The sequence below is a fragment of the Manis pentadactyla genome, chromosome 3 (genome assembly GCF_030020395.1).
Source record: "Manis pentadactyla isolate mManPen7 chromosome 3, mManPen7.hap1, whole genome shotgun sequence".
Lineage (NCBI taxonomy): Eukaryota > Metazoa > Chordata > Mammalia > Pholidota > Manidae > Manis > Manis pentadactyla.
Genome location: NC_080021.1, coordinates 623,999 through 647,156, shown reverse-complemented (window position 1 = coordinate 647,156; position 23,158 = coordinate 623,999). Strand labels below are relative to the sequence as shown.

Here is a 23,158-nt window from a genome sequence, read left to right as displayed (position 1 = left end):
GTACCTGTTCAGGGACTGAGGGGTGACGTGGATACAGGCTGCCTGTGCTGCTGTCCAGGAGCTGAGACTGACCCGCTGGCAATCCTGTCCCAAGAGCAAGGAGGCTGGACCAGAGTTGGTCCTCTGCCCCAACCATGTGCACCTGGCTGGCAGAGGCTGGCAGGGGCGGGCTAGGCACAGTGGTGTGTGGGACTGAGAGCCTGTGGGGGGCTGAGGGCGGCCTCTGCCAGCAGGTCTCTGAAGATTGGCCTCCAGATTTCGCTGGACTACTGGTGGTGCACAAACATCGTCCTGCGAGGGGTGGAAGAGGTTTGTCTTGCATCCTGGGCCCCAGCCAGGCCTGTCTGCAGTGTGGGGGTGGGGAGTGCCCTGGAAGTGGGTGTTGGGAACCTGAGGAGGCGCCCACCCGCCCTGCCCTACCCCTCTATGCCTGTGGTCAGAGCAGCCCAGGGTACTTGGAGGTGATGTCTGCATGTCACCAGCGGGCAGCTGATGCCCTGGTGGCCGGGGCCATCAGCAACGGGGGCCTCTACGTGAAGCTGGGCCAGGGGCTCTGCTCCTTCAACCACTTGCTGCCCCCTGAGTATGTCAGGACGCTGCGTGTGCTGGAAGACAGGGCCCTCAAGCGCGGCTTCCAGGAGGTGAGCTCTGGAGCAGCGAGGCTGGGAGCTGGGCCTTGGTTGTGGGCCCTGCCCCTCCAAGAACCCTCTCCTGCCAGGTGGACGAGCTGTTCCTTGAAGACTTCCAGGCCCCGCCGCAGGAGCTCTTCCAGGAGTTTGACTACCAGCCCATAGCCGCTGCGAGCCTGGCCCAGGTGCACCGAGCCAAACTGCATGACGGCACCACCGTGGCTGTGAAGGTAGGTAGGCCTCCCTGCGCTGCGGGGGGTCTGTGGGCGGCCCAGCCCCCTGAACGGCCCCAACGCAGGTGCAGTACATCGACCTGCGAGATCGCTTCCACGGGGATATCCACACTCTGGAACTCCTGCTTCAGCTCGTGGAGCTCATGCACCCCAGCTTTGGCTTCAGCTGGGTCCTCCAGGTACCCGCAGCCCACAGCTGGGGCGTTCTGCAGGTGCCAGGGTGGGCTGGACCCCGGCCTGGACCCCAGCTGCTCCTCTGGCCCCCAGGACCTGAAGGGGACCCTGGCCCAGGAGCTGGACTTCGAGAATGAGGGCCGGAATGCCGAGCGCTGTGCGCGGGAGCTGCGGCACTTCCGTTACATCGTGGTCCCCCGCGTGCACTGGGGCGTGTCCAGCAAGGTGGGCTGGGACGTCTCATGGGTAGGGGTGCACGGGCCTGCGGAGCTCAGCATTCTTATTCTCTCCCAGCGTGTGCTGACAGCCGAATTCTGTGAAGGCTGCAAGGTCAACGATATGGAGGCCATCCAGACCATGGGGCTGGCAGTGCAGGATGTGAGTGGGGCATGGGTGTGGGGCATGGGTGCTGAGTGCCCGGGGTAATGATGCTGTGGGCTCCTCCCCCAGGTAGCAGAGAAGCTGATCCAGGCTTTTGCAGAGCAGATATTTTACACTGGCTTCATCCACTCTGACCCCCACCCAGGCAATGGTAGGAAAGGCCCAGGGGAGGGGGGTAGGGGACCAGGCCTGCGCAGCAGTGCTGACACACCGCGAACTGACACCATGTCCCCAGTTCTGGTGCGGAAAGGCCCAGATGGGAGGGCACAGCTGGTGCTGCTGGACCACGGGCTCTACCAGTTCCTGGATGAAAAGTAAGCAGGGGGTTGGAGGGTGCTGGCCCTGCTGGCTCCATGTGCTGGGCTCACTGCCGGACCCCACAGAGACCGGTCGGCCCTGTGCCAGCTGTGGCGGGCCATCATACTGAGGGATGACACGGCGATGAAGGCGCATGCAGCCGCACTTGGGGTGCAAGGTGAGGCCGGCAGGTGCAGGTGCGGGACATACGGGGCACGTGGCCCTGGCTCAGGCCCCCCCAGACTACCTCCTGTTCTCTGAGGTGCTCATGCAGCGGCCAGTGCGCCTGGGGCAGCTGTGGCGCTCGCACCTGCTGAGCCGTGAGGAGGCTGCCTACATGCAGGACATGGCGCGTGGCCACTTCGAGGACATCATGGCCGTGCTCAAGGCGCTGCCACGGCCCATGCTGCTGGTGCTGCGCAACATCAACACCGTGCGCGCCATCAACACCGCCCTTGGCACCCCCGTTGACCGCTACTTCCTCATGGCCAAGAGGTGGGTGCTGGCGGGGTTGGGGGTGGGGCTGGGGTCGTGGCAGGGCCAGGACAGGTGATGGTGTCTCTGGGCAGTGCGGTCAGGGCCTGGAGCCGCCTGGCCAGTGCAGCGTACCAGAGCATCTACGGCACCAGCCTCCTGCGCCATGTCCGGGCCACCTGGGAGATGTTCAAGTTTGAAGTTGCCCTGAGGTGAGTGGGTGGGAGCAGGGCTGGTGGGCATGTGACCGCGGGTCCTTGCCCCACTAACCTGCAGCCCCTCGGCCCCCACCCCAGGCTGGAGACCCTGGCCATGCGGCTCACCACCTTTCTGGTTCGCATCTTGGTGCCCCTGGGCCTCCTGCCCGAGGCCGAGGGCCTGTACCAGTACCTGGAGACCTAGGGAGCCCCTGGGCAGGAGGGCCATGGAGCGCACCCGCCTGGAGGTGTGGACACCCCAAGACCTCGGCGCTGGAGCAGCTGCGGCCTGGTGGTGGGGAGACGCGCACAGTCAGGCCGGGAGGCCTGCAATGACCACAAGCTCTTCTTAAATCAAACATCTTTTTTCTCGTGTTTTGTACAAAAGGGGGCTGGGGGGAGCAGCGACAGCTTCCACAGGTCTAGAAGTGGGCAGTGACTCGGTCAGTCTCCAAGAGGTCATCCAGGATCTGCGCGGGGAGGGGGCTGGTGAGTGGGAGTGGTTGGGGAGGGCAGTGGGGTGGGGACAGGGCAGGCCAGCGGCACTCACGATGTCTGGCGTGGTGCCGATCTTCTTGGCCAGCTCGCTGCGCTCCATGGTGCTCAGGTACAAGTAGCGGTTGAGCAGCTCCCCGTCCAGGACGTTCCGGACCGCGTTCTGCAGGATGCGCCGGTCCACATGCAGCATCCTGGGGGAAGCACGTGTGCGTAGTTCAAGGTCAGGGCAGACCCAGGGGTGGGCAGGGAAGCAAGCAGAGGTGTGCTCACCGGAAGGCGCGGGGGTTGAGGCCGGCATGGTGGGGCAGCATGGTGGTTAGCGCGTTCTGCAGCATCAGCAGCCGCCGGTAGGTCTTCTCCTGCATGGGCAGCAGGAGCCCAATGCCGCCGTCCAGGGTGGCTGGGGAGGGGCACTGTGAGCACCAGGCTGGCCATGCCACATGCCCACCCACATCCAGCTCTGCACTCACCAAACCACGTGATATGCTTGTTCTCCCACACAACTGACTTCTTGCTGGGCCCCTCGGCAGCTCCCCGGCATGGGGTCCTCCAGAAGGTGTTCACATGGGCACCCACGTGGAAGTCAGCTCGGCGCAACAGGCGCATGCCTCCGAAGCTCTCCTTGGCTGGGCAGGAAGAACTGCGGTCACTGCCCGCTCAGCCTCCCGACCAGTGAGGGGGGCACGGGTAACACTCACCTTCTGGCAGGTACATGTACACCATGAGGTTGCGGTCACGGTCAGACACTGGGGGAGCAGAGCCTAGAGTCAGCACCCACTCTGAGGCTCCAGGAACCCTGCCCCAGGGCCTACGCTCACCCAGGAAGCCCAGCTGGGCATTGTCCACCATGAAGTCCACACTGTACACCTCCAGGGGCTTGGCGTCCCGGGACACGAGGCTCAGCGTCTTGCTGTCCTCCTGGTAGCGCAGCAGCGAGATGCTCTTCATGACATCTGCAGCCAGGATGAAGTTCTTAACGCTGATCATCTGGTGGATGTAGAGCTGAGTGTCGATGAAGGCCATGCCCGTCAGCTCACTGGCCCGCAGGCTCCACAGGAAGATCTTCTGGCCAATGGCTGACACCAGGTGGCCGTTGCAATGGCACAGGGCAGTCACTGGCCCCTTCTGCTCCTTCTCATACAGGACCTTGAACTTGTTCTTGGTCAGGGGCTGGCCAGGCTCTGGCACCACCTCAATCACATCCATGATCAGGATCTGCCAGGGAGAGTGGGTGATGCTTGGGGATGGCACTGGGCTGCTGGGCGCTGCCCGCCCCCTCACAAGCCCCTTACCCGCCCGCGGCACGTGACCTCCTCTCCCTGCATGAGGCAGGTCCCTGCAGCCACGTAGCCCTTGAGGCCAGACACGGTCTCCTCGCTGCGCAGTGACACCGTCTTCATGCACGTCACGTGCTCCCACTCCTCCAGCTCGATCCTGTGTGAGGCCAGTCAGGGTGCGAGCTGGGCTGGCTGCCGGCCCCCGCCCCCCACCCCACAGCCCCGGCCTCACCTCGCGTTGGGGACAGCCTCCCAGCTGACTGGGGAGATGAGCTGGATGGAGAAGGCCTCCTGCTGGGGATGGACGTACCGGTCATCTGCAGGGACAAAGGGGCAATGGTCAGGGCAGGGGTGCCCCAAGAATGGGCCCAGCTTGGGGTGGCTCACCTCTCTCAATGGTCTCAAACTCCTTCTCCTCGCCCGTCATGCGAGGGATGCGGGTGCACGGTGTGTTGGTGCTGGTGGCCACAGCATACACCTGGGGGGTGGGGAGGGGTGTCACATGCAAGGCATGGGGCCAGAGAGGGTCCCTGGTCTTGAGATGGAGGGGTAGGGGGCAGCAGACCTTGGACTCCACGTGGTAAGCCACATAGTGGGCTGTGCAGCGCAGCGGGATCTTCCTGACGGGCCACGGGGCATCATAGGACAAGTAGGCAGGCAGGACACTGATCCTCAGCTCACCCTGGGGGCAGATGCAGGAGCCAGTGAGGCATGGCACCCGCTGCAGGAGGCAGGCGAACCCAGGCCTCTGAGGGCTCCCTGGGGTCAGCTCTCAGTACCGCTGCAGCAGGGGCATGCAAGGGCTGCTGGTCCAGCAGGGCCCTGGGAGGGCCACAGGTGCTGCCCCGTGCTTCACAGGCTTCCCACCCCTGATCCTGGGCTCCTAGGGCTGGGGCGCTGGTACCACGGTCGAGCCAGGGCAAGTAGGGGCCTAATCCAGAGGGCACTGGAGGCGGCAGGCAATGGGCTGCACACGCTGGCCATACCAGGGTCTGCACCGACGGTGAGGCCCTGCCAGCCGGCTGTGTGCTCCACCCCAGCCCTCGGCTCCCATGCCTCAGAAGTGCAGCCATGTTAGGATCACAAGTCTTCAGAGTGGCCCAGGGGCCACTGCTGGCATTTTGGGGACAGGGATACAGACAAAGGCTGAGAGGGTAAGCACTCTGCCCAGTCACACAGCCCTAAGGGGCAGAGCTGGGGTCCAAGCCAGCAGAGTGGCCATCACCCCGGCTGCCCAGGGGCACATGCTCAGGGACTGCAGTCCCCACTGCTGACTGCCCCATCCTCCCAATCTTCCCAGCAGTTAAGCTCCCAGTTTCACCTCCCAGCCTTGAGCCCCACCACCCTCTGAACACCCCCTGGCCATCCAGGTGGAGCCCCAGATGTAGAGGGCCTCATTTCTGGGGCCCCCACACCTCCTCCTGCCCTCGGCAGCCTTGACGAGTGCTGGAGGGCATCGGGCTAGACCGTGGGTGGGCAGTACCAGCTTCAAAGCCTCCCTACCTGTCTGTTGAAGTACAGGAAGCCACGGGGACAGTTGACATTGTGGAACGGGGCAAAGGAGTCAATGGGGCCATCGATGCCCATGGGATGCAGCCTAAGGGCGCCCCGACCAGTCACCAGGAGCCAGTGGGGTGAGGGGCCGCAGATGAACACCTAAGGGCAAGCCCTGTGAGGAGGCCACTGGGGCCCGGCCCCGGCCCCCACCCCAGGCCCCTGGGAAGCCACTAGCCTACCCCTGAATAGCCATAAATGTCCTCAAAGTAGCGGAACCGCGCCACACGGCTCCGGGCTCCAGCCCCCTCCTCGGTGCTGCCGCCTTCTGCCTTCTTCTTGGACAGCTTTGGCTTCTTCTCCCGGAAGTTGATGTTGTGGGGAACCTGGGGGTGCTGCTGTGAGGGCCGGGGCCTGCCCCCACCCTGCTCTGCACCGGCCCCACACCCAGCTCGGCCGGCCACCGTTACCTTCTTGAAGCGGACTTTGAGGTTTCCCTGGCCAAGCTGCGAGTCGTGGGGGAAGGCCTCATAGATGAGCAGCTCCTGGTCCACGTGCACCTGGTGGCAGTGGGTGGTCAGACGAAAGGGGCAGCAGTGCAGGGCCCCCGCCGGGGGAGGGCCGGGGCTCACCAGAAGGTAGGGCCGGCTCTGGCGGCTCCCCAGCGCCACCAGCAGCACCTCCTTGACGAGGGGCAGCTCGCCCTGGCGCGTGGCCTCCTCCTTCCGGGCCTCGCCCTGCGTGGTGGGCTGCCCGAAGGAGCTGTCCACCAGGACGCGCTGCCCCACGGGGAAGTTCTTCACCAGGAACACCAGCCGCCAGTCGGGGAGCTGGTAGACCTGGGGGGGGGGGGGAGGTGAGCTGCGGGGCGCGGACCGGGGCTGGGGGGGGGTGCGGGGGCGCCACCCACCTCCATGGCGCCGTTCTCCCGCACCAGCAGGCACCAGTGCGTGGGCTCCGCCCGGAAGGGCGTGGGGTCCCTGTCCGCGGGGGGCTGGCTGCTCCTGCGGGCCTCCTCCTTGCTGGGACTGAACAGGGAGCCCGAGTCCCCGTACAGCATCTCCTCCTCATCATCCACCGTAGGGCTGGGACGGCAAACGCGTCACGGGCGGCCTGCCGCAGCGACCCTCGCCCATCCGCGCACCGGCCCCACGCACCTGGTCTCCGAGCCCTGGCCCTCCGCCTCGGAGCCACCGCGGCCCCCCAGCTCGTCCCGGGCGCCGCCCAGGCGGCTCTCCGTGGTGAACATGCCGCTAAGGTCACGGTACACGCAGAGCGTGATCACCTTGGACTGCTGCGGGGAGAGGAGGGGCGGGGCTCGAGGAGGGGCGGGGCTCGGGGAGGGGCGGGGCTCGGCACCCAGGGGAGGGAAGAGGGGCGTGCTTACGTGGTGCAGCGCGGGCTTGTGTAGCGCCAGGCGGTGGTGGCGTCCCCCGTACGAGTCACTCTTGAGCAGGAACATGGTGACCTGGCCCTCAGCACTCATTATGACCACGTAGGGGTCCGCCACCGCGCACTGCACGATGGGGGAGCCCAAGTCCACAGGGATGAAGTGCAGCTGGTTCACTGCAGACCCAGGATGATCAGCACTGTAGGGTCAGCACGCATCCCCTGCTCCCCTCTCCTCCAACAGGACCCCACTTAGCTCGGCAGCCCTGCCCACCTCCTTCCAACAGGCGGATGCCCAGCGGTGACACTTGCACGATGTAGCGACTGTCCCCGATGTTGCCAGCAAAGACAGTGGGGCCCTGTGTGGCGAAGCCGCTGGTGTCCAGCTCCATGATCTCCTGCCCTGTCTGCAGGATCTGTGGGTGGCAGAGGATGAGGCGCACCGCTTACAGGGGGAACCCCACCCTGGCGGCCAAGCCGCCTCTCACCATGGTAGAGTCCTCCCGGCTCAGAATAAGGAACCCGTGTCTTCGTCCATCATCATCTCCTTCAGCGGCGCTGGGCTCCTGCTCTGCCCCCTCCCCCTTGGGGGTCTCTTCCTATGGAGACAGAAGATTAGGAATCCCACCACCCAGCCAGAGGTGCTTGGAGAGCGAGGGGGAGCCCCTCCCCCTGGACAGACCCCACAGCCCAGACAAGCTTGTAAATGTCCCTGCTGAACCAGCACCACAGAGGCCTGTCCTGGGCCCACTGCCTCCAGGCGACCCACATGCAAAGTCCAGGCAGAGAGCAGCCAGTCCCCGCGGCCTCACCAGTCCAGGGCACACCTACCTGCTCCTTACGCACAGGGGCAATAACTGTCCACATGTCATAGCACCCAGGAAGTTCAAAGGTCGTCACCACTTGGGGCCGGATGCTCTTCTGGAATGATGATGGTGGTGTCAGCCTACCCGGGTCCCACCAGGAAGTGCCACCCCCAGCAGCCCCCACGCACCTGCAGCACTGACAGGGCCCCATTCTTCCCGTAGCCAGAGCACACCACAATCTCTAGGTCTGGCTCTGGGCTGTTCTGAAACTGCACAGGGCTGAGGGTGAAAACAGGGTCCCACCTCTGCGCCTCGCCACCCCACCCCACCCCACCCTGCCCCCCAGAGCACCTCTTCAGAGAGGAAGGCAGGCTCGCCCATGGCTGCATTAGCACAGGGTCCGATGTTGAGGATGCTGTCACATACCTGCAGACAGAGCACTGGTCAGGTGGGCTGTAAAGTGGGGGCCCCCCCGTGCCCAGCCTCACCTCAAAGGAGTAAGTGGCCAGCTGTGTGCCTGACTGGGCCTCACTGCCATACACCTCGATCTCATCCACCTCATCCTGCGGCACTGACTTGCCCCCTGCAGCACGTGGAGAACCTGTCTGAGCCCACTCTGGTGGCCAGCCCAACCTCACAGGCCGGCCTGGCCCTCCCCATCCAGTCCTGGTCGCTGGCCCTCACCTGACCAGCCCACTGTGGCCTCCACCCGCTTCTTCTTGGAGGGGGGTTCCTCCTGTGAACAGGAGGGGACAGTGAGCGGCCCTGAACCACCCCTGCACAAGGGGGCAGTGTCCCGACGGGCCGCAGCACCCACCTTGTCTGCAGCTTCCCGGACGGCACTGGCTGGTGGCTCCTGCAGCTTCTCCGTGTACTTGAGGAGGAGGGAGTTGCCCAGGCGAGAGCCGAGGAACAGATACCCGAGCTCCATGGTGACCATCTGAGGGCAGGTGGGCAGTGAGTGAGGGGCAGGCCCAGGGCCAAGGCCAGGCCCCACCCGACCCAAGTCCCGACTCACACTGGTGGTGAGGACGCTGGCGGCAGCCTTATCGAAGTGGAAGGCCCGGACACTGCGCATGCCGTCGGTGACAAGGGTCAGCACATAACTGCCGGCAAGGGGGACACTGAGCTGGGGACAGCACCACAGGGTTTTGGGAGAACATACTGAGGGGGACAGGGCTCACAGAAGGGTGGGGAGACTCACATCTCACCGCCCTTGAGGGAGATGACCATCTTGTCGTACGAGATAAAGGCTGCCTGGGCGCAGTCAAGGGTGATCCGCACACCCTCCTGGGTGCCTATGAGGGGGACAGTCAGACAGACTCGGGAGCCCCCGCCCTCCGCCCTGCCGCAACCTCCCTCCCACTCCCCCCTTCCCCACCGCCACCTCCCACTCACGCAGGGGGAAGGCGGTAGTCCCGGCGGTGAGGCCGTTGAGAGCCACGCCGTACGGGGGCACGCTCTGGTTCAGGTACAGCAGTGAATTGACAGCAAAGATCACCACCCCACCTGGAAGCAGACACGCTGGTGGGCCAGGCTCAGCGCCTCCACACTACCACCCCAACCCACACAGCCCTCACCTATGGGCTTGGGCACAGCCAGGGCCTGGGTGCAGTCGAAGGGCAGGCTGGTGAGGGACCAGATGACGGGATGGACCTTCTGTGTGATGTTCAGTGAAATGGCTACGATGGAGCACGTGTCCTGCCGCACAGCCACCCGCCTGGACCACAGTGGCGGTTAGACTAGGGGGAGCCGCGGCGCCCCAGGGGCTGGTGACCACCCCAGACCCCCTGTTCCGGAGCAGTCCTCTCAGCGGGACCTCACCCAGGCCAGGTCTGGTTGGGCTCAAACAGGATGAGCAGGGTGGGCTCATAGTAGCCGTGTAGGAACTGCAGGTCCACAATGTTGAGGAGCTTCTCATCCAGGGCCCGCACGTCAATGATGTAGCTGGGCAGGAAGCTGGACCTCTGCCTGGGGGCAGTGGGCTTCAGCAAATGGAGGTGGCATTGGCAGGGACTCGGGTTCAGGCAGCCCCTCCTGCCCCAGCACTCACCCCTCGCCTACAAGCCCCTCGTGCTCCTCGGCCAGGCTCTCTCTGCGGAAGGGCAGGACCACCAGCCGCGAGCCGTAGATGAGCATGGCTGCACAGCGCCCGTCAGGGTCCACCCGCACCCTCGGTGTGTGCACGTTCTGCACGAACCCGTCCTGGGGACAGGGGGGGCATCAGGCAGGCCCAGGGACAGGAGATCCCAAGGGAAGAGGGCAATGGGCTGGGCAGAGGGAGTGGGGCATGGCCCTACCCGCAGCTCAGGCTCCTCGAAGTAGTGCAGAGACAGGGTCTTCAGGTCGTGGGTGCCCGGGTCATACTCCACCACTGACAGCTGGGGGTGGCGAGTCAGAACTGCGTCCTGCCCACCACCAGCCCTGCCAGCACTGCCCCCCAAACACACCGCTGTGCGCCAGGACCACCCACCTGGCCTTCTGCACCCACCCCCACCTGCAAGCCCGCTGCCCACCTTGGCATCCTTGAAGCTCAGAAGCAGGGCATCCCGCTTGGCACCTGCCAGCTGCACACTGGCCATGGACATGACGTTGCCAAAGAAGGAGAAGGAAGCCACCAGCTCCAGCTTTTCCCGGTGCTCCCGGTGGGCTTTCCCCTCTGGAGAGAGGCCAGTGGGTACAGGTCTGGACCCCGGGCCCCAGCCGCCCACACCCCCACACCCACGGCGAGGGCAGCCATCCGTGTGCTCACCTGCGCTCCTGTCATTCTTGGTTGGCGCCTGGAAGAGGGAAGAGGGAGGGAGGGTGGTGAAGGGCTACACTGCTGCCACTGGACACCTGGACCCCACCTTATGGAGGGACAGTGGGAGACCACCACCCAGAGCTGGCCCTGCTACAAGGAGCTCTGCCTGAACCCTCACCGCAGTGGGGACCGTGCTACCAGGCACTTCTGGAGACAACTATGCACCCCCAACCCGATGTGCACAGACTTCCCCTGGGTCCCCAAACTGGCCACAGGACTCCTTCTCAAGAAGCCTCCTCACAGCCTCCCCAGCATCCCACCCCAACATTGGGGGCACTCAGGGCTAGAGGCTGGACAGAAGCTCCCCATGCACCCCCAAATCCACATGGCTGTGCCCCGACTCACCCTGGGGCCCAGCCATGACATGGGCAACTCCTTACAAGATGCATTTCCAGCCTGAGCCTAGGGCTGCCACCAGCTGCCGACTACAAGTGACCAGGAGGGGACTGTGAAAGAGGAGCCCTTGGCTCTGCTGATGCCCAGGGTGTGTACCCTCCTGAGCCCAAGCTGAGCACGCTGATGTGGAGGGCTGCAGCCCTTGCCCTGCCCCATGCCCCGTTGGTACATTCCCTACAGCAGTGGGGGTGTCTGGACTGCATTATATAAACTGCAGGCCTATCTTCTGCACCACACAGAGGGCTGGTGGTTGCCACCTGGCCAAGAGCAGTCACTCATTTTTCTTTGACAGAAAAAAAAGGGCTACAAGTTTCATTACCTTCCCATGATGATAAGAAGCTGTTTTTTTGCCACTAAGTAGTTATTTAAAGCAAACTAACCAAACTAACAAATGTATTTATATGCCATCCCTTTGCAAAGCAAAGTTTAAGTAATAAAGAAGCTCATTTTTGATAATACGTTTGTGTCATGGGGAAAGTATACTGGGAAGAGCGGTGGACAAAGGCCATGTAATTAATCCCACAGACACAGAAAAGGCATTTTATACACCTATTCCCTATTTCACAGCAACAAAACTCCAGACCCAGAGGACTTCATCAGCAAATTCCACCAAATGTATCAGAAAAAATGACAAACCTCAAAAACACTAAGCAAAGCCAAATGAAACCAAAAACCCCACTGTTTGGGCTGATGGCAACTCAAACAGCATAGGCATCTCCATTCCCAACAGAGCAGACATGTGGGCAGGAAGTTACCCCAAACACATCAAACCATCTGCAAACGAGTCCAGCGACCTATGGGCTGGAAACTATACACAACCAAATGGGGTTATCCCAGGAATGAACAATTAGTCTGCCACATGAACACCATCACTAAATTTGTCATGCCATCAAAATTAAGAAGAAGCACATATTCTCTCAATGGATATAAAAAAGCACTTGAGGATTCAAGATGGCGGCGTGAGAGGTGAGATGGAGAATTCCTCCCAAAACCAAAAACAGTTAGAAAATGTAATTAAATGATACAACGAGCCCTAAAACAGCAACCGGAAAGAAGGCTGCGCCAGGCTGCGCGCAGACCTCAGGAACAGGGCCGACCTCACGGAGCAGGTAACGGACCAAAGCCTCGAACCGGCGGGACCCGCCCCCGCCCCGCCCCCGCCCCCCGGCGGGAGGAAGAGAAGCGGGGCGGAGCGGGGCGGGGGAGGGCTGGATGCGGACGTCTGGGCGCCGCTGCCCCGCTGGTTGGGAGCTTCAGGCGCTGCATCCCCCGGGCTCGCTGCTCAGCTCCGAGGCCCCCCGCCGCGACCCGCGGCCTGCAGAGCCTCCCTCCTACCTGCCGGCACCGGCTCGCACACCTGCAGTCACGGTGCTGGCGTCAGGCCAGCCAGAGGGAGGCCCCGCCCACAAGAGCTGGAGGCGCGGAGCACAGAGGCTCCCACCTGGGTGCTCGGCCCACGGGCTCCGACCCCGGAAACGGGCACCGCAGACGGGAGCCAGGAGACAGCTCTCTCCTCCCCCAGGCACCAGCGCCGCTCCCCGACGACCCCCAACCTCCCTCCAGGGGCCGAGCAGCTCCAGAGACTGGAGCCTCTGGGCACTAGAGGGCACCACACAGAGATATGAAACGTCCAAACAACACGGTTCACACCAAATTTCACAAACCCCAAAAAAGGGGTCAAATGAAACTGAACTCGCCAATTTTCCTGAAAGAGAGTTCAAAATAAAAATAAACATGCTCATGGAGGTACAGAAAAATATTCAAGAACTCAGAAACTAATTTAAGATGGAGATTCAATCATTAAGAAATTCCGTATCTGAAATGAGACATACAATGGAGGGATTTAAAAGCAGATTAGATGTAGTAGAAGAGAAGGTAAATGGAACAGAAATTAGAGAAGAGGAATACAAAGAAGCTGAGGCAAAGAGAGAAAAAAGGATCTCTAGGAATGAAAGAATATTGAGAGAACTGTGTGACCAATCCAAACAGAACAATATTTGCATTATAGGAGTACCAGAAGAAGAGAGAGAAAAAGGGACAGAAAGTGTCATTGAGGAGGTAATTGCTGAAAACTTCCCCAATCTGGGGAAGGAGCTAGTCTCTCAAGCCATGGAGGGGCACAGATCTTCCAACACAAGGGACCCAAGGAAGACAACACCAAGACACATAGTAATTAAAATGGCAAAGAGCAAGGATAAGCACAGACTTTTAAAAGCAGCTACAGAGAGAAAAAAGATACAAAGGAAAACCCATCAGGCTATTTCAGACTTTGCAACAGAAACCTTACAGGCCAGAAGGGAGTGACATGATACATTTAATGCCATGAAGCAGAAGGGCCTGGAACCAAGAATACTCTACCCGGCAAGGTTATCATTTAAATTGGAAGGAGGAATTAAACAACTTTCAGATAAGCAAAAGCTGAGAGAATTTACCCCAAACAAACCACCTCTACAGTGCATTCTGGAGGGACTCCTATAGATGGAAGTATTCCTAAGGGTAAATAGATGTCACCTGAGGATAGACAAAGAGTACAGAATATGATTCATAACATACAAAGAATGGAGGAGGAAGAAAAAGGAGGAAAACAAAATCTTTAAGTTGTGTTTGTAATAGTGTACAAAGTGAGTTAAATTAGACTGTTAGATAGTAAAGGAATTACACTTGAACCTTTGGTAACCACGAGTCTAAAGCCTGCAATGGCAATAAATACATACCTATTGATATTCACCCTAAATGTAAATGGTCTGAATGCGCCAATTAAAAGACACAGAGTCACTGAATGGATAAAAAAACAAGATTAATCTATATGCTCCCTACAAAAGACTCACTTCAAACCCAAAGACATACACAGACTGAAAGTGAAGGGATGGAAAAAGATACTTCATGCAACTAATAGGGAGAAAAAAGCAGAAGTTGCAGTACTTGTATCAGACATAATAGACTTCAAAACAAAGAAAGTCACAAGAGACAAAGAAGGACATTACATAATGATAAAGGGGTCAGTCCAACAAGAGGATATAACTATTATAAATATCTATGCACCCAACACAGGAGCACCTACATATGTAAAACAAATACTAACAGAATTAAAGGGGGAAACAGAATGCCATGCATTCATTTTAGGAGACTTCAACACATCACTCATTCCAAAAGACAGATCAACCAGACAGAAAATAAGTAAAGAGACAGAGGCACTGAACAATGTATTAGAACAGATGGACCTAATGGACATCTACAGAACTCTACACCCAAAAACAGCAGGATACACATTCTTCTCAAGTGCACCTGGAACATTTTCAAGAATAGACCATACTCTAGGCCACAAAAAAGAACCTCAATAAATCCAAAAAGACTGAAATTGTACCAACCAGCTTCTCAGATCACAAAGCTATGAAACTAGAAATAAATTACACAAAGAAAATGAAAAAGCCCACAAACACATGGAGGCTTAATAACATGCTCCTAAATAATCAATGGATCAAACACCTGAATGTAAGTCATGAAACCATAAAACACTTAGAAAAAAATATAGGCAAAAATCTACTGTACATAAACATGAGCAAATTCTTCATGAACATATCTCCCCAGGCAAGGGAAACAAAAGCAAAAATGAGCAAGTGAGGCTATATCAAACTAAAAAGCTTTTGTACAGCAAAGGATATCATCAGTAGAACAAAAAGACATCCTACAGTATGGGAGAATATATTCATAAATGACATATCTGCTAAGGGGTTGACATCCAAATTATATAAAGAGCTCATGCACCTCAACAAACAAAAAGCAAATAAGCCAATTAAAAAATGGGCAGAGGAGCTGAAAAGACAGTTCTCTAAAGAAGAAATTCAGATGGCCAACAGGCACATGAAAAGATGCTCCACATTGCTTGTCATCAGAGAAATGCAAATTAAAACCACAATGAGGTATCACCTCACACCAGTTAGGATGGCCATCATCAAAAAGACAAACAACAACAAATGTTGGCGAGGTTGTGAAGAAAGGGGAACCCTCCTACACTGCTGGTGGGAATGTAAGTTAGTTCAACCATTGTGGAAAGCAGTATGGAGGTTCCTCAAAATGCTCAAAATAGAAATACCATTTTGACCCAGGAATTCCACTTCTAGGAATTTACCCTAAAAATGCAGCAGCCCAGTTTGAAAAAGACAGATGCACCCCTATGTTTATCGCTGCCCTATTTACAATAGCCAAGATATGGAAGCAACCTAAGTGTCCATCAGTAGATGAATGGATAAAGAAGATGTGGTACATATACACAATGGAATATTACTCAGCCATAAGAAAAAAACAAATCCTACCATTTGCAACAACATGGATGGAGCTAGAGGGTATTATGCTCAGTGAAATAAGCCAGGCAGAGAAAGACAAGTACCAAATGATTTCACTCATATAGTACCAGTGGAGTATAAGAACAAAAGAAAACTGAAGGAACAAAACAGCAGCAGCAGCACAGAACCCAAGAATGGACTAATAGTCACCAAAGGGAAAGGGACTGGGGAGGACAGGTGGGAAGGGAGGGATAAGGGTGGGGAAAAAAAGAAAGGGAGCATTACGATTAGCATGTATAGTGTGTGGGGGACACGGGGAGGGCTGTGCAACACAGAGAAGACAAGTAGTGATTTTACAGCATCTTACTATGTTGATGGACAGTGACTGTGAACGGGGATGTGGGGGGTACTTGGTGAAAGGGGGAGCCTAGTAAACATAATGTCCTTCATATAATTGTAGATTAATGATACCAAAAAAAAATTTTTTTATTTTTATTAATCCAAAGTATGACAAGAAAACAGACAAAGGAACGTAAAATATGTGAGGTCAATATACAAATAATAAGATGGTAGCCGTAAAGTGATCAGTAGTTAAGTAAACAGACCACAAAAAAAAAAAAACTAAAAATAGAAATACCATTTGACCCAAGAATTCCACTCCTAGGAATTTACCCTAAGAATGCAGTAGCCCAGTTTGAAAAAGACAGATGCACCCCTATGTTTATCGAGCACTATTTACAATAGCCAAGAAATGGAAGCAACCTAAGTGTCCATCAGTAGATGAATGGATAAAGAAGAGGTGGTACATATACACAATGGAATATTATTCAGCCATAAGAAAACATATCCTACCATTTGCAACAACATGGATGGAGCTAGAGGGTATTATGCTCAGTGAAATAAGCCAGGCAGAGAAAGACAAGTAGTGACTCTGTGGCATCTCACTACACTGATGGACAGTGACTGCAGTGGGGCATGGGGGGGGACTCGATAATAAGGGTGAATGTAGTAACCACATTGTTTTTCTTGTGAAACCTTCATAAGAGTGTGTATCAATGATATCTTAATAAAAAATACTTAAAAAAAAATAAAAGCACTTTATAAAATTCTGGATCATTCATGAGTTGCCCTCTGTGATCAGGACCAGCCCAGGACACCTGTTTTTCCTTGCCCGGTACAAGGTCAAATACACAGACCAACTGAACTCTGTATACATGCAAGACACAGAGTGTGAAAATCTTAAAAGATTTTAAGACATGTGGATGTAGTCACATGATCTAACATGACGCTGGAATCCGGGAAGGCAGGAGGGAGGGAAGGGGTAGAATGAGTAACAAAACTGATGAAAAGCCTCAATCGACAAATTCAAGGTCAGTAAATCCCAGAGCAGGATAAATATAAGGAAAACCACAACCAAGCACATCACAACCTGAAGACAGAAAACCAAAGACAAAAATTTTAATAGCAGCCAGAGGGAAAAAGAGGCGCCATCTTCATAAAAGCTGACTTTCAACAGAACCATTCAAGCTGGAGACAGCGGAATAACGCCTTCAGGGTGCTGAAAGGAAAAAGTCAGTCTAGAATCCTAAGGCCAGTGAAAATATCCCTTGAAAACGAAGTTGAAATAAAGACATTTCTCAGACAAATGAAAGTAGGGCAAAATTACCGCTGAGAGATACTCTGCAGGAGCTACTGAAGAGCCACGTAACAGGAAAGGTCAGAATCCACAAGCCTGTGACGTACAGATGAATAAGGGAAAAGGAGTTTCCTTACAGTCGAAAGCCCATTACTAAATGTAGAAGAAAGGCTAGGATCAAAATTTATTCTAACACAAATGATCGATGGATGCTGACACTAGAAGATGGGAGTTTGAGGGATCAGACAGTATTTACACCCAGTTTCAAAGTAAGTCCCACAAGCTGCTTATTTGTTACCAAAGAAAGAACAGTAATGTTACGATGGGAAGCCTAGCCTATCACCTCGCCCAAGCCATCCAAGCCAGCACCCAGTGATACCACCAAACATTGACGTGCCACTTTTGCTACAAAGGACATCATTCAGACAAACGGACCTGATCTGGCCGGTCTGGCCTCAGATCAGGGCCACTTCGGATTCAGAGCCCTGTTCTGGGGTTCTGTGCACAGCATGCTGACCTCCAGGAGCTAAGTGTGTCTCCAGGTTCGGGAAAAAGGTGAAGGAAGAATGCAGCCACCACAGAAGGTTCTCCTGGGACTCAGGGTAAAGGCAGGAGCTCTGGGCTACTCTTGAAACTTTTGGGTGAGTCTGAAACTACGTAAAAGTGAAATGCTAAAACCACCACAACATACTTCAGGAGGCCTTGTAACATATGTGGAAGTAAAACAGGGGGAAGGCGGTAAACAGGGCTCCAGAGTTTGGGGTTCGTGGGGGTAGAGAGTCAGCTGTAGTGAATCAAGGAGGCCTGTGTGATCACTACTGTTACTAACTGGAAAATAATATAGAATGGGTAACTGAAGATCAATAGAGAGGATAAAATTAATAAAAAAATACCTGCTTAATCCAAAACAAAACAGAGAAGGGAAAAGGCAGCATGAAGGAGCAGAAAGACACAGCAAGCCAGGGTTCCAACCCGGTACCTAGGCAGCCACAGCAGGGGTGGCAGACACCCCATCAGACAAAACCTTCACGATAATAACACCCGGCTATTTGCTACTGAGACATTTTAAATATAAGGACACAAAATTTAAAAGGACATTCAATGCAAGGACTTAACAAAAAAAAAAAAAAAAAAAGAAAGCTGGGGAAACCATGGTACTGTTGGACAAAGCAGACCTTCGGCCAGAAAGTATGAAATAAAAGGGACATTTCATGACAAAAAGTTCAGTTCAAAAACCGAAAGCTTCTGTAATGACTGCCCTTGCACTGTTCACCATGTAACTTATTCACTATGTAAGAATTTGTACTCCATGTAAGAATTTGTTCGTTATGCATCAGAAGATTGGAGACTGACGAAAATTAGGCTTGGGGTGGATTAATGATTGTGCATTGAGTATTGACCCCCCTATACAGAAACTTATTGTGGTTAACAACTATTTGATCAATAAATATGAGAGAAGCCCTCACAAAATATATATATATATATATATTTTTTTAACACACTTCCAATTGTAAAATAAATAAGTAACCGGGATGTAATGTATAGCATAAGGAATATAGTCAAAATATTGTAACAACTTGGTATGGTGATACCTGGTACCTAGAATTATCATGTATATAAATGTTGAATCACTGTGTTGTACACCTGAAACTAATGTAATGCAATACTGTTGTCAACTACCCTTCAATAAAAAAAAAAAAAAAAGTTCAGTTCAAAAGTAAAATGTTTTTCTAAATTTGTCCTGCATGTACCTAACAAGGCAGCTTGAAAATACACACACACACACACAAAACTCTTGACAATCCTGCAGGACAGAAGCCCCATCTTGTTCATCTTCAAAATCAGCTCATTCGTTCCTGACTTTGGCTCTTTGGTATAAATCTGAGAATCAGATTAAATCTAACGAGAAACCTCTGAGCGGAAGGATGGTGGGTTCACAGGCCGATCTGGAGGGGCTGACACCTCAGCACGGAGACCCCACCCATGGCTGCAGCACACTTTCTGTCTCCTTGGGGCTTCTACTCGCGTCCATAAGGTCTATATGCTTTCCTCCCAAAGGGTACAGGGGCGGCCTTTCCCTGCCCTGGGGGGTGCGCTCCATAGCCCCTCAGCTTTTTTGCAGAGTGGACGTCATACCTCTTACTCAGCCACCCTTGCTTCCTGCCTCCCCCAGAGAACTAGGAACCAGCTACACTGCCCACAGCCGGGCCGGCTGTCTGCTTCTGCGCCCTCTGCCTTCCCTCCCACCCCAGGAGTGAGCCATTCGCTACTGCACCTGCCTGCCCTTGCACTGGACTCCTTCAGGAGATTCAAGACGACCTCAAGAGGGGGCCCACCACCCTTATATTGAATCTGGGCTGGGGGCTGCCCCGAAGGGCAGGCTGTGATGGAAGGGGCACGATGCCCCCAGGGTCTGGCCCTTGTGACAACTGGCACCTTCCACTTTAGTCTCCTGAGCTGGAGTAAGAAGCCCAACTACCTCAAGGCCACTAAGCTGCCAGGAAAACCATGCCAGCCACGTGGGGAGAAAGGGGCAGAGGCAGAGAGACATGCCCAGCTTGCCTCTGGTCCTTCAAGTCACTTGGTTGGGGCTCAAACCTCACAGAGCCAAGGCCAGGCATCCTTGTGGGCTCAACTGCGCCATCCCAACTGCCCACGGGCCCACAGATGCACGCGACCATGGCACAGGCTGTTGTCTGCTCCCAACACTCGGACGCACTCCAGGACCCCAACTCCAGCCCCCCATCACCCCCACTGCAGCACCACATGCTCTACTCTCCAGCACGGGAGCTGGCGGACGTTCCTAGAAGGACCAGAGAGCAAATACCTGACAGGCTTTGCATCTGACCTATTGAGCATCTGTTGGGATTTTTGGCAACTCTTTTCAGATGTAAAAAGCCTGCTTAGATCTCTGCCTAGAGCAGCTGGTGGGGCAAGCCCTTCCTACTGGCTCCCTGTTTGGCACTCTCTCACTCTGAAGAAATTCTCTTTCCCTGTCATTTACAGGAAAAAGGAAAGAAAGAACAGTAATGGTACCATGGGAAGCCTAGCCTATCACCTTACCCAAGCCATCCAAACTCACTCCTGTTTGGCACAAATCTTCCTCAGAGAGCTGTCTACGTTCACTGCCACTAATTCTCCTGCACTGGGCTCTGAAGCTGGTGGGCCTCATCCCTGCCCACCACCTGACTGTTGCCAAAAGTCACCAAGGGCCTCCGGACCTCAGGCCTCTCCTGGGGCTCGGCAGCGTGGCACCAGCCTCAGGACCCGCCCTCAGTGCACCACTGCCTTCCCGTGGCTGCTGGAACCCTCTCTGGCCTTCTTCAGGCTGCTCCGGCTGCCACCCTCCAACCCTTCAATGGTTGCTCCTCTTTTCCCCCCGACCTCCTAAGGTCCTGGTGGCCATCGTGTGGGTGACCCCAACCAGCTTCAACATCTGAACACCACCCACAGGCTGAAGACCTCAAATTTAGCTCCAGCCTAGACCCCACTGCTCAACTCCAGACTCCTGCCTCCAACCCCTCAACATCACCACCAGCTGCAGAATCGGCACCTCCACACCCCTGCAGCGGCCAGTGTCCAAGATGGCCCCCACAACTCCTGCCACCCAGAGCTCACACCCGCACAGTCCCTTCCTGCTGCACAGAGCACAGCACAAGCACAGTGTGTCACTTCTGGAATAGGTTCAAAAAGACACCACGGCTTCTGTCTTGGTGGTCTCTCTCAGCCCTTATGATGGGGGAGGCTGCCCTGCAGAGAGGCCGACGTGGTGAGGAATGGAGGCCAACTTCCAGCAGCCATGAGAGTGAGTTACAGCAGAAACACCAACCCCAATGGGGCCTTCAGAGGAAGACAGCCCTGGCCAACACCTAACCACGCATCATGAGAGCCCTGAGCGGGAGCCACCCAGTGGAGCCACTCCCAGCTTCCTGACTCTCAGACACTGACACTTGTCTGCTGCTTTAAGCTTGTAAGTTTTAACAAGTACTAATACCATGTCCCAAATGTGCTCCTGATCCCTTTTCCCCATCCCAACAGCCTTCTCCATGTCAGAAAGCAGCACCTCCAGGCATTAGGCCAGAACACAGGCCCTGGCAAACCCCTGGTATTGCCCTAGCCGCCTCTGCTTTTCACACCCACATCCCATCTGTCACAGCCTGCCTGCCTCCCAGCAGCCTCCACAGTCTCTTTCCAACACAGCAGCCAGAGTGACCCTTGTAAAATACAGGTCAGGTCAGCTCACTCTTCTGCCAAAACCCTACCCATTGCCAGAGTCAGGGCTCAATTCCTACAATGGCCCAAAAAGTCAACAAGCTGATTACCACCCCCAAACCCCACCCCACCCCTTACCTGACCCTCTGTTCTCACCTCCTCACTCCTCTCTCCCTTGAGGCCTCTTGGCTGGCCCTTGAAAACCAGTCCCTACTGCCTGGAACCTCTTTGGCAGACCTCCTCACCTAATGAGAACTCACCTTCCCCAGGAGGCCGGGACCCTGCATCTAGTTCCCGGCGCCCCCGTCCTGCTCTTTCACTCTCTGTGACTTTCACCTGTAGCACATGATTTTATTGGCTGTGTGTGGCCTGTCACCCACCAGAACATGAGCACCATTAGAGTAAGTCTAGCTATAGTGCTCAGCAACATCTGTCAAGATGCCTATAAAGAACACTTAATAAATGTCTACTGAAGACAAATGAGGAGTTCCAGGAAGCTGTGAGCCCATTTGTTAAAAAGGAAAAACGTAAAAACTTCCAAATTGTCTCTAAAAGTTGACTGCCTCAAGGAAGTGGGAACGTTATAGTAAGCTGGGACTGAAAAACCAGTCTCAGATTTAGTAAACAGTAAAGATTTTATTTGCAAGATACCTTTCCCAATTTTGACTGAAATTTTGACCAAAGCCAAATCTGCCCTTAAACTAGTATTTTTAATGACACATAACCAGTCACAAAGCTCACTATACCGTCCCATACATTCCCATTCTGCACTTTACCACACGTGTTAGCACCCATATGCCATACAAACACACACACCATCCTGAGGTAGGTGCCCAGCAAAGCTGGCCTCCTATGGCTGGTCCTCTGACCCCATCTCCTCATTGCATCAGCCCCTGTGCAAAATCCCTCTGTGACCCTTCCTGCTCTGTGGACAATCCAAACACAGCCTGCTTTTCTCCCCACCCCACTTCCAATGTACCCCAGTCCATTGCTGCATGCCCTCCCCACCCTCAATTGCTTCTGGCCTGTGCTCAGGATGCTGCTTCTACCTGGAACAACCTCCACTCTCCAACCTGTGCCTGCCTAAGTCTTAATCCCCCTTCCAGAACAGATAAGCCACCTCTGGCAAGAGGACTTCCTGGACCAACTGCCACCCTTCCAACCGCCAAAGCACCCCTATTTCCTCTACTGATGGGTTCATCACACTTTCTTAAAACTCTTGCTAGCGGCCCCCAAACTAAACTCGGCCTTGTTCCTTTTGCCGGAATGTTCTTCCCCGACAAAATCCCACTCCGCTTCAGGAGGGACCTCCTGACCAGCCAGCTGGAGACACACTCCTCCCTCATTCCCTCCGTCTCCTCAGCTGCACTTGTTGCAGCCACAAGTGTGCCCCCAAGTGTGTATTATTTAGTGGATAATCTCATGCCCCCAGTTACTTGTAGGTTTGTTCAGCACTGTACCCCTACTACCTAGCACACAGTGTTTATATCATTCGCTGAAAAAAAAAAGGCAAGAGAGATGCCTCGGGCAGGCCGCCATGCCCAGCAGGAGGAGGAGACCAGGGCAGTGAGGAGGGCGGGCTCCGGAGGGCCCACCGGGCTCGTCTGCCTTTGCCTCTCGGTCTGTAACTGGGCGCCCACTCCAGCCCGCAGTGTGAGACCGGAGGGGGCGGCTGGACCCCGGCGCGGCCCGGGCCTACCTCGGCGTCGCGGTTGAGCCGGTACACGTAGAGCTGCGAGGTCCCTGCCACCACGAGGTTGCGCTCGCTGTTACTGAAGAAGTTGCAGTACATGGAGAACTCGAGGCCGGTGGGCGGGTGCGCCTGTTTGTACACGGCGTACATGGCGCCAAGCCCGGGCTGCGCGGGGCCGGAAGACAACCGGGTGAGCTGGGAGCCCGCGCACGACCGCCGCCCACCTGGCAGTTGGAGCCGGCCCGCGGGGGACGCGCACGGCGATGAACACGGCCCGGCCGGGCCC

The 23,158-nt window shown here is 55.6% G+C and overlaps 2 protein-coding genes across 7 annotated transcripts in view; one reads left to right on the top strand and one right to left on the bottom strand.

The window, feature by feature from the left end:
• The window catches only part of ADCK5 (aarF domain containing kinase 5), a 14,286-nt gene extending 11,542 nt beyond the window's left edge, over nt 1–2,744 (top strand). For 2 of the 5 annotated variants that reach the window (XM_036923100.1, XM_036923097.1), the window contains 11 exons: nt 234–309; nt 441–641; nt 719–859; nt 928–1,041; nt 1,130–1,414; nt 1,487–1,568; nt 1,653–1,731; nt 1,801–1,892; nt 1,957–2,209; nt 2,284–2,400; nt 2,485–2,744. In XM_036923100.1, the coding sequence (XP_036778995.1) occupies nt 234–309; nt 441–641; nt 719–859; nt 928–1,041; nt 1,130–1,414; nt 1,487–1,568; nt 1,653–1,731; nt 1,801–1,892; nt 1,957–2,209; nt 2,284–2,400; nt 2,485–2,590 (1,546 nt within the window). In that variant the 3' untranslated portion in view covers nt 2,591–2,744. Of the gene's footprint in view, nt 1–227; nt 310–440; nt 642–718; nt 860–927; nt 1,042–1,129; nt 1,415–1,486; nt 1,569–1,652; nt 1,732–1,800; nt 1,893–1,956; nt 2,210–2,283; nt 2,401–2,484 lie in introns of those variants that run through there. The other 3 variants (XM_036923098.1, XM_036923101.1, XM_036923102.1) reach the window with 3 other exon arrangements.
• Nucleotides 2,732–23,158, bottom strand: CPSF1 (cleavage and polyadenylation specific factor 1). Of its 2 annotated transcripts, XM_036923094.2 has the most exons (35): nt 22,879–23,157; nt 10,602–10,629; nt 10,366–10,508; nt 10,150–10,230; nt 9,903–10,054; nt 9,674–9,820; nt 9,430–9,569; nt 9,248–9,358; nt 9,054–9,147; nt 8,868–8,955; nt 8,667–8,789; nt 8,534–8,585; nt 8,338–8,432; nt 8,201–8,275; nt 8,038–8,118; nt 7,875–7,964; nt 7,532–7,642; nt 7,318–7,459; nt 7,042–7,220; nt 6,812–6,948; nt 6,565–6,739; nt 6,287–6,493; nt 6,125–6,214; nt 5,897–6,040; nt 5,664–5,816; nt 4,726–4,842; nt 4,548–4,638; nt 4,393–4,477; nt 4,176–4,317; nt 3,702–4,098; nt 3,582–3,629; nt 3,354–3,509; nt 3,154–3,283; nt 2,936–3,074; nt 2,732–2,855 (listed from the first exon to the last, which is right to left on the bottom strand). In XM_036923094.2, exons 1-35 carry the CDS (start codon nt 23,020–23,022, stop codon nt 2,808–2,810), a joined length of 4,335 nt encoding a protein of 1,444 aa, XP_036778989.2. In that variant the 5' UTR covers nt 23,023–23,157; the 3' UTR covers nt 2,732–2,807. The 2 variants fall into 2 exon arrangements, with proteins under 2 accessions (XP_036778989.2, XP_036778990.2); XM_036923095.2 differs by lacking the exon at nt 8,201–8,275 and having other exon boundaries at nt 8,038–8,128; nt 8,276–8,432; nt 22,879–23,158.